Raw genomic sequence first — 18,867 nt, 5'->3', positions numbered from 1 at the left:
GGTCCCTTTTCACATCAAGTGACCGAACAATCATTGGTGTACTCAATTGGTGTGCTTTATCCATATAAAATCTCTTAAAGACCTTTTCTGTGTAAGTTGATTGATGAATGAAAATTTCATTTGCTAAATGCTCGATCTACAGGTTGAGATAAAATTTTATTTTTCCCAAATTTTTCATCTCGAACTCTTTCTTTAAATAATTTACTATCTTTGGTATCTCTCAATAAGTTCCAATAATATTTAAATCTTCAACATACACAACAATAATAATGAAATCAAATTCTGACTTTTTTTATAAAAACATATGGGCATATAGGATATTATTATACCCTTCTCTCAATAAATATTCACTAAACATGATTATACCACATGCGTCCTCATTGCTTTAACCTATATAAGGACCTTTGTAACTTGATTGAGTAAACTTGTTGGGGATTTGAATTATATGTTTTAGGCATTTTAAATCCTTCAGGGATTTTTATATAAACATCATTATCAATTGACCCATATAAATATGTTGTGACTACATCTATCAGACACGTATCTAGCCTTTCATGAGTTATCAAGTTAATGAGATACTAAAATGTAATTGCATCTACTATAGGGGAATATGCTTCATCATAATCAATGCCTAGGTTTTTGTGAAAACCCTTATCCACATAAGTTGTGCTTTATATCTTATGATTTTATTTTTCTTATTTTATTTTCACACAAATACCCATTTGTATCCAACTGGCTTTACACTTTAAGGTGTCTGGACTACAAGTCCAAAAACTTCACGTTTTGTAAATGAATTTAATTATGTCTGGATTGCTTATTTCCATTTTGGCCAATCATTTCTATGTTGACATTCTTCAACAAATTTAGGTTCAAGATCCTTGTTTTCATTAATGATATCAAACGATATACTATTTGAAAATATATTATCAATAATTATTTCATTTTGGTTCCATCTTTTCTTTATAGAGACATAACTTATCAAGAAGTCTTTATTTTTATTATTCTCAGGTACCTGTCTCTTTTAGGGTTTTATGATCAGTTACGTCTATCTTCTTATGAATATTTTCTTTCTCAATAATGTCAATTTGATTATTTGCTCCTTTTTTTTGTTGAGGATTTTATCTTTTGAACCAGTTGGTCTAGCACGTTTCTGGCGTGCCATAGACTCATTTGTTATATTTTTAGTGGATTGTCCTGTTTGGACTTCAATTTGGGCTAGAGCATTCACAACTGGTATATAAGATTTGGTTACTCTTTTTTAGTCAATAAATGCATTCGGTAAGTAATTTGCAATGTCTTGCAAACGAAGTATCTTTTGAAATTCTTGTTCACATTGTTTTGTACGAATCAAAATTCAATAATAACAATGCATTCCATGTAATATATTTATCCGGCTGTTTAATTTCTCCCTCTAATGTTGGAAACATAGTCTCATCAAAATGACAATCGGTAAATCGTGTCATAAATAAATCACCTGTTAAGGGCTTAAGATGTTTAATTATTGAAGAGGACTCAAACCTAATATACATTTCCAACCTCCTTTGAGAACCTATTTTTGTACATTATGGCAGATAAATTGGAACACATGCCGCATAACCAAATATTATTAAATGAGAAATGTTTGGCTCATGACCAAAAACCAATTGTAATGGGGAAAATTTATGATATGTTATTGGTATATAAGTTCTGCTGCATGTAAAATAATGTGCTCCATAAGCAGGGACATGAAGTTTTAATCTCATAAGTAGTGGTCTTGCAATTAACTAAAAGTGTTTAATAAGTGATTCAGCAAGACCATTCTAAGTATGAACATGAGCAATAACATGTTTAATGTTTATCCCAAGTGACATGCAATAATCATTAAATGCTTGGGATGCGAATTCACCAATATTGTCAAGAAGAATAGTCTTGATTATATAATATGGAAATTGTGTTTGTAATCTAATAATTTGAGCAAGTAATCCCGCAAATGCCAGGTTGTGAGTTGATAATAAACACACATGTGACCATCTTGTAGATACATCAACTAAACCATAAAGTATCAATATGGTCTACATGGTGGGTGAATGGGCCTACAAATATCACCTGGAATACATTCTAGAAATCTTGGGGATCCAGTCCCAACTTTAGCTGGTGATGGTCTAATGATCAATTTGCCTTGAGAACAAGTAGGACACAAGAATTCCTTGAATTGAGGAATCTTCTAGTTCTTCAATGGATAACCATGTGAATTCTCAATAATTCTTTGCATCGTTATTGATCTAGGATGACCCAACTAGTCATGCCAAATAATAAAATTATTTAGTTCATTAAACTTTTGGTTCATTATTGCATTGACTCCGATTATACTAATACTTGTGTAGTACAAACCTGGAGATAAAACGAGTAATTTTTCCAACATTTGTTTTCCAGTATAGATATTTAATACGATGTAAAGATATTTTATACCATTGTCATTGACAATCTCAATATGGTACCCATTAAAGCGCATATCTTTGAAAACTTGATAGATTTCTCCTTGATTTAGTAAAGAACAAAGCATTATCAATAATAAATTTTGTTCCATTAGAAAACATTATATTATCTTTTTTCGACACCTTCAATCAAGTCTATTGAACCTGATATTGTATTTACTTTTTCTTTCATCATTTTTATAATTGAAAAATATTGCTTATGTCTAAGAATGGTATATATTGTTGCACTATCTGCTAATAAATCTTTAATATTTATAAAAAATATATATTTATGACTTTGTATAAAAAAAAATATTAAAAATAATTTAAATCAATATGTAAAATTTATACCTTACATTACCTAATTTATGGGAAAGTTCATCTTGGCCCCTTTTACTCGTCCACCAATAGGAAATGCTGAGCAAGGCCCAATTCATCAACTGGCCCTACATAGCGGATAGAAAAAGGACCAACCGGACTTTGTTCAAAGGAGCAATTATTCCTCCTCGGCGATTCACCGCCGTAGTTGGCTACTCTGACGGTCTCAACTCTCAAGCAAAAAGGCAACAGCAGGAATAAACTCTAAAAAACCCACTAATAAAAGCCCTAAATCAAAGTCGATTTGTAAGAGAAAGATGGGGAAGAAACAGCACAGCAAAGATCGAATGTACATAACAAAAACAGAATGGGCCACGGAATGGGGCGGTGCCAAATCCAAACAACTCCAAACTCCTTTCAAACGTCTTCCTTTCTATTGCTGCGCGTACGCTCTCTAAAATATACCCATAAGATCTTGCAATTATTATTTATTGATTTTTTTTTTTCTTGTGGTTTGTTATTTTGCAGTCTTACATTTACGCCGTTTGAGTTTCCAGTTTGCACAGCAGATGGAAGTGTATTTGATTTAATGTTAGTATCCTTTTCTTTTCTTTTTATCTTGTGTTGATGTCATTGCTGAATTTTGATGATGATATGTTTCTTCTTTCTTTTTTGTATCAAGGCACATAACTCCGTACATAAGGAAGTATGGGAAGCATCCCGTTACCGGAGCTCCGTTAAAGCAGGGTGATCTTATACCACTCAATTTCCATAAGAATTCTGAAGGTGCGGATTTTCTTGCTTTATAGTATTCGAAAACTTAATCCGATCACTGAAAGAAGTGAGATGTTTTTGTGAATGTATACAGGTGGTAGAAGCTTATCTAAATTTTAATTCGATTTCATTGTTATTCAATCTTGAGATCATGCTGATTTAAGTTAGGAGGAAGAGAAAAGAGAATTAATGCTGAGAAGGATGGTATTTTGTGGAGAAAACTTGTGAATTTAGTACCGTGTAAGAAATTTAAGATGTTCTATGTGTTTTTTGAGGAAGACTTAAGTAGGCGGTGGCATCTTTTGAGTTTGCAGTTGAATAATCACATCATTAAGTTATGTATGTTGATCTTTGCTGTGTAAGTCGCTAGGAGAGCCTAACATTGGCATGTCCTTTTGGGTTAACCTAAATGTGGCTACATCTTTCTGTCTCGGTGATTAATTTAGTTTTAGTTCAACCAATTATATTGCTTAGTTTACTTGTTTCCTGAAATTAAGCTCAAATGTCTGATAAATACTTTTTTCCTTTTAATTTCATTACTTTTATTGTATTTTTCCTCCGTGGTCTACTTGTAGGAAAACTTTCCTCATACCCACTGTATTACTAAAGCCTTCCAATTTCTCACTTCTTAATGCTTCCAAATGGTTGTTTGATGCAAAATTTGCCATTTGTTTGATGATTCTTCCGTATCTGGATGTCTACATAACTTAGTTTACATCCATGTGCTAACCATATTACTATATTTTGTATTTGCTTCATAGGAGAGTATCATTGCCCTGTGCTGAACAAAGTTTTTACTGAATTCACACATATAGTTGCTGTGAAGACTACAGGAAATGTGTTCTGCTATGAGGTAGCTTTGTTCATTTTTTGCTTGTTCATTTATTGTCTGTAGTCATTCTCTTGTTTCTTTCTTCTCTTATTTATTCTTTTGCTTGTCTTATAGGCAATTAAAGAATTAAACATCAAGACAAAAAACTGGAAAGAACTACTGACAGATGAACTGTTCACTAAGGATGACCTCATAACAATTCAGGTGACTGATAAATTTACATTACATTCTCCTCAGCCATGTTACACCATGTAGGTGATGTTGCCTATCACCTAAGAAGCTGCTCTTAACTCTGCGGGTATGCTTTGCAGAATCCAAATGCCATTGATAGTAGGAATACTCTTGATTTTGATCATGTTAAGAATGCTCTGGAAGTTGATGATGAAGGTAGGCTATTTCCTTTGCCAACCTTTCTGGTTCAAATCCATTGTTTTAATATGCCTTTTCAAACTACAAGGTGACTTCAGACTTTGTTTTCCAGAGCTAAAGAAGATGAGTTCAGATCCGTCTTATAATATAAACATATCTGGAGATATCAAGCAAATGTTGGCAGAGCTTGGAACCGAGAAAGGAAGGCAAATTGCTCTTCATGGAGGTGGAGGCAGCAAGGCACAAAATGAAAGGGCTGCTGCCCTTGTTGCCATTTTGGCTGCCAGGTCACGCATTAAAGAGGATCCCCAATCAACTTCAAACAAGCTTCCAAGAGCTTATAGTATTGTAGATGCTGCATCTGCTTCAGTTCATGGAAGAAGTGCAGCAGCAGCTAAAGCTGCACCAGATGACAAAACTGCTGCTCGGATAGCTATGCACATGGCTGGTGAGAGGGCACCTGTGAATTCAACAATGGTAAGTTTTTCCCAAGTCCAAGCTTTCTGCAAGACACAAGATCAGACATTAGAGAAATTATTATGCTACTATACTCTTCTCAAATAAAAGTAGGTCCTGCCATCACAACTACCAATGTGTCCCACTTTTATGTGATCAGGAAGCAGTACTCTAGGAATGCTGAAATTGCTAATACTAAAGCCGCAAACCAATGATCAGTCTGGGATTTACTAAAGCATGCCCCTAAGTATGAATAGCTGAATATACTTTGTTCTCTCCTTTTGACCTTGAAGTCTTATCCCAGTGTCATATAGCTGTGACAAATACAATCACTGCTTGTTTTCATTTTTGACATGATCTGAATCTGGTCTTGTCCATCTCATTGAGCAATGGAAGTTTAATCTTTTTCTGTTCCCTTTTTTGAGGGAAGATATGTAAGATGCAAAATGGGAACACCCTGTTTTGACTTGATTTTTTTGCTTCAGGTAAAGAGCCGTTTTACAACTGGTGCTGCTTCACGATCCTTCACTTCAACCTCTTTTGATCCTGTCACAAAAAATGAGTTTGAATATGTCAAAGTTGAAAAAAATCCAAAGAAGAAAGGTTATGTTCAGCTGCAGACAACACATGGAGATCTAAACATTGAGCTGCACTGTGATATAACTCCAAGGACTTGTGAGAACTTCATCACTCATTGTGAGCGAGGTTATTATAACGGAGTGGCTTTTCATAGAAGCATTCGGTATGTTATGTGAATTTGATATTTTTTATCACTCTGTAAATGTAGACAGACCATAGATGTTGACCAAGAATTTATCCATCGTCTGTAGGAATTTTATGATTCAAGGTGGTGATCCTACTGGCACTGGGAAAGGAGGCGAATCTATATGGGGGAAGCCTTTCAATGATGAGCCAAACTCCAAGTTGCTCCACTCTGGAAGGGGTGTTGTCAGCATGGCTAATAGTGGTCCCCACACCAATGGTTCTCAGTTTTTCATCCTCTACAAGTCTGCCAATCATTTGAACTTTAAACATACAGTTTTTGGTGGAGTTGTTGGTGGCCTGACTACATTGGCGGCAATGGAAAAAGTTCCTGTTGATGACAATGACCGACCTCTGGTGAGTTATTCAGTTTTCTTGCTCATATATATATATAAATTGGTTCCTTGACTAATTTGGTACAATAATGGTATTTTTACAATTGAATGGCAGTTGACTTGGCAAACGTGAAGTGAAAAATACATTATTTAGTCTGTGGACAGCAAATTCTTTGATAATACGATTTCCATAGGCTTGTATTAGTTATCTTCATAAAAGTTGACTTCTTGTAAGTAATGGGGGGGTCGGATATCAAAATTTTGTGAGATATGGAAAGTTGAAGTCTCATAAGTAGCATGTGAAGGGAATAACGTTATCATTTACTGAATCCTTGACCTTTTCTCCTCTCAATTAAAATGCTTGCTAGGACCTTCGTGTTGCAATAACAAAAACCTGAAAGACAGTATGGTCGCTCTATATATTGCTGTGTCATGAATTTATATCGAATAACATGCCTGTGATCCAATCCTCATATTTGTCTTTGTTCATCTACAAATAATGCAGGAGGAGATAAAGATAACTAGTGTAACAGTATTTGTCAATCCTTACACAGAACTTGATGAAGAAGAGCAAGAGAAGGCTAAAGATGAAAAGGATACCGGGGACGAAGAGAATGTAACTTTCTGGGCCCCTTTTGGAGTAGAGAAGCGGCATTTTAAGTTTCTTTTCATTAATTTTGGTCTTGAGAGAGTGATGTGGATTTTGTTTGTTTGTTATTTTTTAGGAAAAGATTGGGTCATGGTATAGCAATCCAGGCACAGGAACTACAGAAAGTGGAACTGAGGGTGGTGGTGGTGGTGGTGGTGTTGGAAAGTACTTGAAAGCAAGAAATGCTAAAACAGAATCCACTGCAATCAACAGTGGTTCATCAACAATTGCTGGGACGAAGAAAAGGAAAGTGGGAGGTTCAACAGCGGAGTTCAAGGACTTCTCTGGCTGGTGAAAATTTCCTAATTATTGTACCGTACTCGGACATTGGAATATGCGGCATAGATGGAGGGAGGTAAGCAGAACATATTCTTTCAAGGTTCTTAAAAATTGGAAGTAAAATTTTGAAGGGTGGTATTTCATTGATGAGGTTGTCTGTACAATAAGATGTATTATTAAACTACTAGCAGAAATAGTTTATATCTGATGAGTGCAGATTTTGTCCCGAGCGCTCTCTCTCACTCTCGCGCACTCACAAGCACGCACATGTCATAATCCCATGATGGCCCCATGATTTTCCTCAAATTATGTTTCTCCATAATTTTTTGGGGCAGAACTATATGCAATTTGACATTCCAGTAAACAAAGATATTTCTGTTTCCAATTTTGATGGAGATGCTGCGATCTAGGGATCGTCTACTCTCTTTATTGTCACTCCTTCCGAAATATCCCCAGCCATTCGTAGTCTCGTCCTTTCCCAGCCTTAAAATTACAGTTTAATTTGGTTAAACCTGACTTGAATTTAAAGTCCATTGATAGATACTTTTTGTGCTTTTAATTTTATTTTTGATCTTTTTATACAAATCAAGTAATTTTGTTACTTTGTTCAAGATTTAATCCATAGTTTTTGATATAAAACTAATAAAATGATTCAAATACCCTCAGCTTTAATAAATTTTTAACCTGATTATTATTCTTAATTTTTTTAAAGAGTTAATTTTCAATTTTGAAAATCAAGTAAATAACTTGAAGGTGTGATATCATAATTTTGAATACGTTCAGAAATTTAGGTTTGAATTGAATTAAAAATTAAAACTAATAACCTAAATATTCTTTTTCTATCCCTGAAACCATGGTAGCCTTGAAATCTCATTTATGTTTTTCAATTTAAGATAAAAAAAAATTTGGATGGAGAATCAAAATATGATACTGAATTTTTATCTTCTAAATTTAAAGTTAATTATATAGAAAACATTTAACATTGGTTAGTTTAAAGATGATTAAAATTGAAGGTTATACTTTAGGTTTGATTGAATTTTTATCTTAAAATTTAAGATCAAAGATCATTTTATTAATTTTATATTCAAAAGATGGACATAACCTTGAAAAAAGCAAAATATGTTTGAATATACTTTAGGTTAAAAGTGAAATTGAAAAATACAAGAACTAGTTCTTAAATGTTTAAATTCAGAGAATATTATGCCAGTTTCTTTTTTGGATGGAAGTGTTTTTATTAAAAGTTAATGCAATTTTATTTCTAAAATTATGTTTGGTTAGTGTTATAAAATAAAAAATACATAAAAAGGATATAAATATGTTTAATTGAAGCATCATTTTCCCACTGCATATTATAAAAGAAGCATGTTATATCGAATGTGACCTAAGGAAGAACGGAAAGATTACACTAACATTGCATTTTTTTTTCCCTCATTTGGCTACATGGATTTAATATTTTTTGTTCAAGTAAAATGACTTTTCAAAACATTCATGTACTTGTGTCAAAGTTTTGTCAATTCATACCTAATCTTAACATTTTTTTTATTGTGTCAATCTTAAATTTTCTTTGGTTTTTTAATTTTTAATATGACTTTTCTTTAGTAAAAGCATTTAATGATAACTTAAATTAATAAGAAAGATTTTAATACGATTAAAATATTAATTAGGATAACCAAATAAATATATATAATGTGATTACAATTAAACAAATAAAGACAAAATTCTAAAATTCATAATCTTACTTTCTCAAAACACTTAATATTATTTATGAATTATTTATCATGCCTCATCTATTTAATTTACAAAAAAAATATATCTTAATAAAGAAAAATCATTTAATACATAAATCTATATTTTCTAACTTAAAAATAACAGTTAGTTACTTAATACACAAATCCAATATTAGCTTTAGAGATAACCAAGCATTTTTAATAACTTAAAAATAACAATTACCATAAATTATTTGCTCATTAGTATCCAATTCAATACATGAGATTGTTTCTAATTCCTAGTTTAATCAAAGTTTAAATATATCATTATCTTAAATGCCCTAAAATTCCCTTCAAAAATCACCCAACACTAGAATCATGTTATTACAACCCCTTGTTTACTTATAAAATGCCTATTTGTTTTAATAACTAAATATAAAAAATAATTATGTAAAACTTATAGCAATTATGGTCCAAAAATAACAACATTATAAAATATGATCAGAAAAAGATGGAGAAACATTTTTATTTCAAGTAAACATTATTCTAAGAAGTGCATGTGTTGAAAATTATTGACTACAACTATTTTTAGAAAATAATTTATTAAATAAATAATTTAATTTGTATAAAAATCAAGTTCTTTATGAAACACCTTCCACATATTAAAATTCTAAATAAAAATAAATTAATCTTAGTATATTGAAACATTTAAGAACATACTATAAAAAAATATTCACTCTACAAAACTAACTTTAGTTATTAACTACTAAATTTGAATAATTAGAAATGATTTTTCTTAAATTCATACAAATTCTTAAAAAATATCATTAAAACATACAAAAACTTTGTAGCAACATATTAAATAGAAACAATCAACTTTGTGGTCATAAGACATTTAGGGGGAATCATACTCTCTAATTAATCGAGAGTGAGCTTTGAAGATTTTATGTTCTTATAAATCAAGAAATTATATATTCAATAGCCTACTTTCAACTATCATAACTCTTAAACCACAGATCTAATTTGGATAAATGAACTATCAAATTAAAACACATGACATGCTATAACTATGTACCAATTTTTTACAATAACAGTCATTGGAAGACCATATTTCAGTGGCTTAAAGTGCATTCATCATTTTTTTTTTTCAATTCTTTAATTTCACTATTATTTCAAATTAATCTACCAAAAACATAAAAAAAAAAAAAAAAATCACTTCCAATGACTTCCTAATAATCTAAGACTCCATTAGTGTAACACTCACTCTTTAAAAGTGATTAAAAATTAAATATCATAAAAACCCTTCACTACCAATAATTAGCCTCGTCATTTCCTCATTTTCTTTTATTATCTTTGTAAAAAAAAAATGGCATATAACCATGCCACACATTTTATTTTTACCTAAAAGATCAATATTCTCTTAATAGAATCCATAAAGCAACTCCAGCCTTTCCTTTGAATGATAACCAATATGATCATTTGAAGATACTAGAGGCTTTATCACAGATACCAAAGGACATGTTCATAATTCAATATCATTTTTTTACTCTTGCCACCATCATTAACTTTTGGCATTTATTGTGTCTTTCTTCATTTAAGAACTCTCTTGCCTTTTCTGGGAATTTTTTCTTTTGGCTTTATCATCGTCTTTCTCAAAGTTTTTCTGGATGCCCTCTAATTTAGGGTTTTTTTCATTTTTATCCCTTTCTCAATCATTGGGTTTTTGTTCTTATCTTTTCTTTTACCATTAATTATATTATTATCTTCATCTTAAAAAATGTTGTCTTAAAAAATGTTGAATTATTTTTCCATTCAAAACACTTTTAATCTTTCAAGATTGATTAGTCTTAAATTCACATGTAGAAATTTGATCAAAATATCATAGCCAGTAATAAAATGCTAAACATCTCTTGATTTTAGAACAACAAAAAGAAAAAGAAAAGGCATATTTCATTAAAAAGATGATTTAATCCCAAAACAAAGTGTTGAATAGGTCAACTTCTCCACTAATAATAAAATTGTTGATAATGCAACACCCTATAGGTTAGCTTCTCCAGAAATCACTTATGTCTCTTCATCATTTATCAATATTTATTATGCTCATGATGATCTAGTGATAATATGGCAGATGACATCATCCTTTACATCCTTAATTTGCCTCTTACTCACTAACTTATAGATTTAATACTTGAAATTCATGTAACTACTCGCATCTCTTATCTGAATTATACCACTTAGGGAATGGTGGTTTGGGGCAATTGTTCTTGAGGGCATGGCAATTCCAATGTTGTGTCTAACTGTGCTCATTCCTCAACAATAAAAGTGGATCGAAATGGGAAGCATTCATGGAGTAAACCCTTCCATAATCGCAGCATATCAATGTTTATGGTCTTGAAATTGAAAAATGTCATGTCATAAAATATTTTTCTAATAGCATAATGTCAACATTACAAAAGGCCAAAGGACTTACAAGGGGTTTTTTCTCGTTAAAACCTATATATTTATTGAATATCTTTGGTGCCATTGTCCTTCTCTGTAACTCTTTATAATCCATACTTCTATGAAATCACTCTCCTTATCAATGCAAATCATGGCAAGTTTTTATTTGTATTTGACAAGCCTAATACCCTTGAAGGTTAGTGGAGGAAGTGGAAACAAGTAATAGCTCTCCCTTTTCACATCAAATAAACAAATGTGTCTCTTGCAATTAAGCTAATGAAGTGAACCATTCATGGATACTTTTGTCATATAACAAAGAGACTCCTCTTGTGGCAACCTTACCTCTTCTAACAACTTCCACCTCTAAGTCTTTGAATCAAATAACTCAACTCTAGTGTAGTGGTACATATAGAACTCTTGGGCTTCGACAATCTCATGATCTTGTTATGTGAAGGTTTTGATCTTTCAACCATCATATCAAATTTTATAGTATCATATCGTGTCTTTAGATTCAAGATCTTCTGCCATTGTTTGGTAGTAAGGTTGCCCATATAATATCATAGTTCATAATGTGCATGGTAAAGTAACACTCCTTGATTTGTTGATGCCACATGGTTAAGAAGGAAATCAAATAATATTTCAAGAAGTGCTTTCAGAGTGTTAATTAAAATAAATGAAACATGATATTCTTTCATGATCATGCTTTGTATAAATAATGCAGAGACGATGTTGATTTTTGGTTGTGTAACTTTATGAAAGTGGATTCGTAAGTGAACTTGTTGTGTTCCTTGGAAAGAAGCCTACATTCTCCCCCTTCCACAATCTTCATTGATGCATGCATTAAAAGTTCATAAATGACACCCAAGTATAGGTCACGAGCTGAGTTCATTATAAAGTAAAGGTTTTTGTTACTAGCTTGAAGAAAACCACAACAATGCATCTGGATTGGAAATCAAACAAATCCTCCTTAACACCGTCAGAAGTTGGCAACTCTTGATTCTTTAGGGGAAGACCAAATTTGGGGGACCTATATTTCAACCTGTGAGCATGCATGTTAAATGTATGAACATGTTTTTATATGATAAACTCGTCCTTCAAGGTGTGATAAATTGTTGTTACTCTTGCATGATGAACAAGAATTTTGATTATTACCCAAACTTTACAATGAAAATTTCCTAAATAATGGCTATTATGTCACCCATAAGTCTTGAACTTAAGATACTACATGAAAGGCTTGCCTTTATGCAAAACATATGTAAGGAATATACACCTTACACGCAGGTTCTAATCTTTTTTACGTGAGACAAGAGATAGGTTTATTACTTAGTCTCTAAAAAGGTTTTTTATTGTTTCAGTGATCACCCTTGTGGAGGTAGTATGAGGGTATACCAATAGATAATATGATGGTATGTATACCAATCATTACCAATCCCAGCACTCAGCAAAGAGTCGAATGGTTGAACATAAACCCTGATTAAAAGTCATATGGCAAGTTGTTACTCCCCCACCTAACCTAAAGTTTTCATGTGTGTGCATTCCAAAATGATATATCAAATGGACTAGTGATGCATGAAGACATTCATCTATATTCAACGTATATGCATGAGCAGGATAAAACATGTTAAAGCGTAAATAAGTAAAGAAGCAAGCCAAATACAAAAATTTAAACGCATCAAATCACATAAACCATATAAAACACACAAAGCTTAGGTCCATATTGTCAAAACAAAAGGTTCCCAGTGAGTCGTCATTTTGTCAAACTTGTGCACAAGGCACAGGGGGGCCCGGGATCAAGGAGTAACCACCTAGTTGTTTGGTTCAAGGTCACTAGGAAACTCAAGTGGACTATTCTTATATAAAATTCTAGGGTAAGGGATTGGTTGTGGCTAAGAAATATATTATCATCCCTAGCACATCTTACCTGAGGTAAGCTCATTGTATAATCTAGATGTTGCGTAAAAGTATTGATGAGTTCCTAACTAATGGTTCATGTATGGCTTAAAATAAAGATTTAAGCTAAAAAATAAATCTAGTTTTTTGAATTTATTATGGATTTGTATACCCATATAAATTCTTGTGGTAAAAAATTCATATAGATGCCCTAACAAGGTTCACCTATCTTGGAAGGCAAAAGAATTTTCCACAACTTGTATGTCATGATAAAAAATATTTTCAATTAAAATTGGTGAATATCATGATGAAAAATACTTTTAATCCATATAGGTTTCTTGACAAGGTTCATCTAATATGAGAATTTTCTAGTCAAGTTCTAATTTCTAAATATCTGCTTATTTTTTGATCCAATATTTATATTAGAATATTGATTGTTAATTCTTAGAAAAAAACATTTAGGGTTTTTGAAATTTTGATCAAGTTTTCATGGATTCAATAAACTAGTTATTAAATCCAAAAAATACATGTAAACATATTTTCTGAATTTTTATGTATATAAAAACAATGCTAAATCATACCATGTATTTTTTATGTATATTTTAAAGCTAAAATATGATTTTTATTTTTTGAGATACTTGACCATATGCACACCAAATAAAACAAATTTTTGTAGTTTTTTGAAATGATAAATGTTTTTAGAAATTTTTTAGATTTCAGTGAAAAGCGTATATTAAAATATCAAGACACTATCTTACAATATAAGTCTAAAACCCCGATATTAAAAAAATTTTGAAAAAGCATGAGAGGAATTTATTTTAAATTGGTCTTTGAATTTTTTAGAATTTGTAGGAATTTATTTGGGGTCTGCTTGGCCAAAAAATAATTTTTATTCAAAACAAAATAGTCAAAATAGGTATAAGGGTGTGTTTTCCAAACAACACCTTAAGGCAAAAAAAATTCAACAAAAAAAGTAACCAACCAAACAAAGTCTCATTACCTGACCCAAAACAAAACCAATCAGGTTGACTCAAAAACACTGGTTCAACCCTGTACCAAACCGAAAACCATGGTTTGACCCAAAACTAAAGAAAAATAAACAATTAAACCAAAAACATATCAAAACTAAAATAAAAAAACACAAAAACTTAAAATATTCTGACAAAAATATATCAAATACTAAGAACATAAAGAATACAATGAACATTCAAATTGTAACCCAGCAAACACAAATCACAAACTAGACAAGTTTTCATGCAATCAATGGCAAAGTTTTATTCGTAATCATGCAAAAATCAAGAATCAAGCATACATTGTCTTTAATTAATACTCAAAAGTCACGACTGATCAAAATGTGTTTAGGCAATTGAAAAAACCTTATAATATGCATCAATATGTGTTATTGATAATACACTAAAGATTAAAACTAGCATATGAAAAAAATATTCTAGATAAATTTTTGTTAATAGGCAACAATATTAACCTAGATGGATATTTTCATTGTCATTCAAATAATAAACTCCCCCCATCAATAGTTTTAAAGATGTCAAAAGCATCAAAATGCATGATGTGTAGCATATTATGATGTTCATCAAAATTCTAGTTTTGTACCTTTTTATTATTATTATTTCAATGATACTTAGTAAATGTCAATAAAAGAATAAAAGATTTAGATGTATAACAAATAAGTGACTAGTGACCTTTCATTCCACCTCGAAAGAGGTTAAATTTTGTGCTTTAAAAGGCTTATTTTCTTAATCTTTTTCCTTCCCATGTCATTATTTTCTTGCTTTTTAAAATTTGAGATTTTATTATTATCGTGATATTCATAGTTATTATAGCAATGATTATGACTATTTCCACGCCAACAACCACGATAATCAGATGTTGTAGCATTTACTTTAAAGTATAGCTCTAAACCAATTTGTTATAATTGATTGTTTTATTAAAATTTCATTATTTTGTTGAACAATAAGAAGACATGATATGAATTCAAAATATTTCATAAAACCATGCACAAAGTATTGTTGTTGCATAAGCATATTAAAAGCATGAAAAGTTTAATATTTTTTTCCAACATGTTTTTTTTAATAACATCTTCTAAGATAATTTTAATTAAGTAATTTTAAATATTATGGAGTTATATTTGCTTATAAATTTAAAATTGTGTATTTATAAGTGAATCTATTCATAGCGAGCTTTTGAAACTTTTTTTTTCCATACTTTTCTTTTAAATTTTGTCAAAAGATATATGGAATATATGGATTGTTAATTGTAAAATATTTAGATTTTTCATCCTTTAGTGATGAAAAAATATCATTACTTTAGTATGATCTTAGAAGGATGCTTCATTTCCTTCTTCACTTGTATAATGTAATTTTTATGAATAAAACTTTTTCGGTAGACTAAGATGATATAATGTATATTTCTCTTTTTTAAGAGACAAAAGAATTATAAAAGTCTAAGAAAAATCTTATCTTTTTCAAGAGACTAAAATCATAACTTTTTCTACATGATTTTTCTAATTATACTACCTAGAATGTTAATTATCTTTGATATTATAAATAAAAATAAAATTTGAATTTATAGATGATATAGAATAGAAAGATGAATAAAAATGTTATACCTTGTATGGTTTGATCATCTTGGTATAATGTGATATAAACTTAAAGAAAAAGAACAAAATATAATGAGATACCAAAAATCTTACTACATCACATACATGAATCTATTTATGAGATGCCAAAAATCTTTCTTATAATTTTTATTTTTTTTTCTTATTTTTTTTGTAAAAATTTTATTGGTTTTCAATTTGATCCTTCAATTCAAATTGATGGTATTATATTTTTTAATTTGGTCCTTATTTTTTTTTATTTCTATTTTTTTTTCTTTTGTAAAAGCTATTATTCTTTTCAATTTCACTTTTCTATCAAAATGTTTTTTTACTTTTTATTTTAATTTTGATCCTTATTTTTTATCATTTTTTTTTGTTTTATTGTTAAATTAAATTTTCTTTTCAATTTCACCCTTCAATCAAACAAAAAATTATTATTATTTAATTTTCATTCTTATTCTTTTAATCGCTATTTTTTAATTCCTTTAGTATAATTGAAATATTTTTTTTCAACTTCATCATTCAACATTTGATTAATTAGGAATTAGACTTCATATTTTTATTTTTTGGAAATTAGGTGTTTTGGGTTTAATGATCCTAGTCACAGGCTTGCGAAATTAACTCTCTCTCTCTCTCTCTCTCTCTCTCTCTCTATATATATATATATATATATATATATATATATATATATATATATATATATATATAAGGGCTTTATAATCATTTTCATTTTTAATAGAGTTATTTAAATCTCACGATCTAGATTGTAGATTTAGCAAAATATCTCGAGTTAGCTCAACTCTCATTACCAAGATTATAGATTTGTCATGATTAGTTTTTTTATGCCATGTTTTTTTACCTCATTTCAGCATTTGAATATCATTTTTTGCACAAAAAATTAACTTGTCCTTGCAACGAAGCGCGAGCACCAAGACTAATACATTCCTAAAAGGAAATCCTTTTTCAGTGTAGAAATGACATAATTGTAAATTTTTCTATAGCGATGGAAAATCTATAATTTTTTTTTGGAAAAATAATTTTGCTTAGATTTTTTTCCTATTTTTATATATACTTCACATATTTTTTTTATTTTACACTTGGCCCATTTATAACCATTTTATTTCTTCATTCTTATGTAATAGTTTTTAGTTTTTCCTTTTCTTTTATTTACATTTGTTTTTGAAAAAAAAATTATTTTTTTAATCTTTACACTTGAAATATTTATCACTCTACAATTGGTCTATTTTAGTTATTCTTTTTTGCTCTTATCTTTATTCTTTTATAATTTTTTTACTTTTTTCTTATTTTTCTTTACATGTTTTTTAAACAATTATTATACAAAGACTAAAAAAAAAAAAGTATTTCACTATAGAAATTGCAATATTATTTCATTTTTTTACTACGTTAAAATTTAGATTATGATCTTACATATTTTTATTAACTCATATGATCTTCATTTTATTTTATTATATGTAAGCATCGGTTTTTGATTCATTATTATATTTTTTATTTAATGTCAAAAAATAAATTAATAAAACCTAAACATTGATTCTTTTGCATTAGAAAAAAAATTATTCAACCTGCAACAGCGAGTCAAGTCTAATAAATGCATTAGCAATTTCTTTTTTTCATTTATTGGCACAAAATATTTTTAAATTTATTTAATTAATGCATACATATAAGCTTTTCGATTTATTATTATTATTATTTATAAAAAACACATTAAAAAAATTATATATTTAAATTGTTTACCAGAAAAATTATGTAAACAGCTATAAAATACGATTCAAATAGCTAATAATCACTAAAAACTCAAACTCATCCTACTAGGGCCTCGTTTGTTTACTTGGAAACTGGTTTCCGGAAACCAGTTTCCAAACTTTCCTGTGTTTGTTTGTCATTAGGAAAGTTGGTCAATGGAAAATACTTTTCGGTCAACGGAAAACACTTTCTAGTCAACGGAAAACACTTTCCGATCAACGGAAAATACTTTCAGACAATTTTAGTCAATGAAAAATTTGGTTTGGTTTTCAGGAAAATGTTTTCCCTTTAGCTGTGTTTGTTTTCCGGAAAGTGGTTTCCGGGAAATCACTTTCCAAACTTTCTTGTGTATGTTTGCCATTAGAAAAGTTGGTCAATTTTCCAGTAAAAGGAAAATTTGGCTTGGTTTTCAGGAAAGTGTTTTTCCTAAAAAATTTGGGGGAAAACAAAGTTGTGAAAAATTTAGAAATGTCATTATTTGCTGATTATATCAAATTTGATCCTCAAACTTTTGATCTCTATATATTTTGTTTTTAATATTTATTTTCAATTTCATCTCTTAAAATTTTATTTTTATATTAATTTTGGTCCTTATTTTTATAATTGTTATTTGCTTTTTTCTTATCATTTTTTTTATTGAAAAATCTATCAGATTTGGTCCTCAATTGTTACTTATTTTATTTGAAATAATTTATGAAATGTTGATTATTATTATTTTAATTTATTCATCTTTTATTTTTTTAATTTTTTAGATTTGATCTCTATTATTTTGATTATTATTTATTTTATTTGAGATAATTTATGAAATTATATTTTTTTTTCAATTTCATTCTCATTCAACTTTTTAATTTGTAAGATTTGTTTTTTTATTTTAATAAACTTGAGAAAAATAAAATGTTAATAAGTTATTTTCCAGCTCATTTTCCATGACATAACCAAACACTGGAAAGTGTTTTCCAGCTTATTTTCCATTACACTCATCGGAAAATATCCGGAATTCACTTTCCAAAAAGAAACTAAGGTGTTTGAAGAACAAAGGAGCAGCCAACACCACATTATCTCTCTTGATGTGCTAAAGATGAAAGCACTAAATCTATAAAATTAAAGGTTTTGTATGAAATGATTAACCAGTTCATATTACTAAAATAACCAGCAAACCAATTGATTCAAGATTAACAATAACACTAAATGTTAAGTTGCTATATTTTATCAACAGAACATATTTAAATA

At 29.7% G+C, this 18,867-nt stretch overlaps 1 protein-coding gene across 1 annotated transcript; it reads left to right on the top strand.

Annotated features, from left to right (window-relative positions):
• Positions 1-2,916: 2,916 nt before the first annotated feature.
• On the top strand, positions 2,917-7,612 carry LOC118030102 (peptidyl-prolyl cis-trans isomerase CYP65). The gene is made up of 11 exons (XM_035034100.2): positions 2,917-3,216; positions 3,300-3,362; positions 3,454-3,557; positions 4,307-4,398; positions 4,492-4,581; positions 4,689-4,764; positions 4,859-5,223; positions 5,688-5,944; positions 6,033-6,321; positions 6,805-6,915; positions 7,025-7,612. The coding sequence occupies exons 1-11, from the start codon at positions 3,089-3,091 to the stop codon at positions 7,241-7,243; spliced, it is 1,794 nt and encodes a 597-aa protein (XP_034889991.1). The 5' UTR covers positions 2,917-3,088; the 3' UTR covers positions 7,244-7,612.
• Positions 7,613-18,867: the final 11,255 nt, after the last annotated feature.

This window comes from Populus alba, chromosome 5 (assembly GCF_005239225.2).
Source record: "Populus alba chromosome 5, ASM523922v2, whole genome shotgun sequence".
Lineage (NCBI taxonomy): Eukaryota > Viridiplantae > Streptophyta > Magnoliopsida > Malpighiales > Salicaceae > Populus > Populus alba.
The sequence above is the reverse complement of the archived record's forward strand: the minus strand, read 5'-3'. Positions and strand labels throughout refer to the sequence as shown.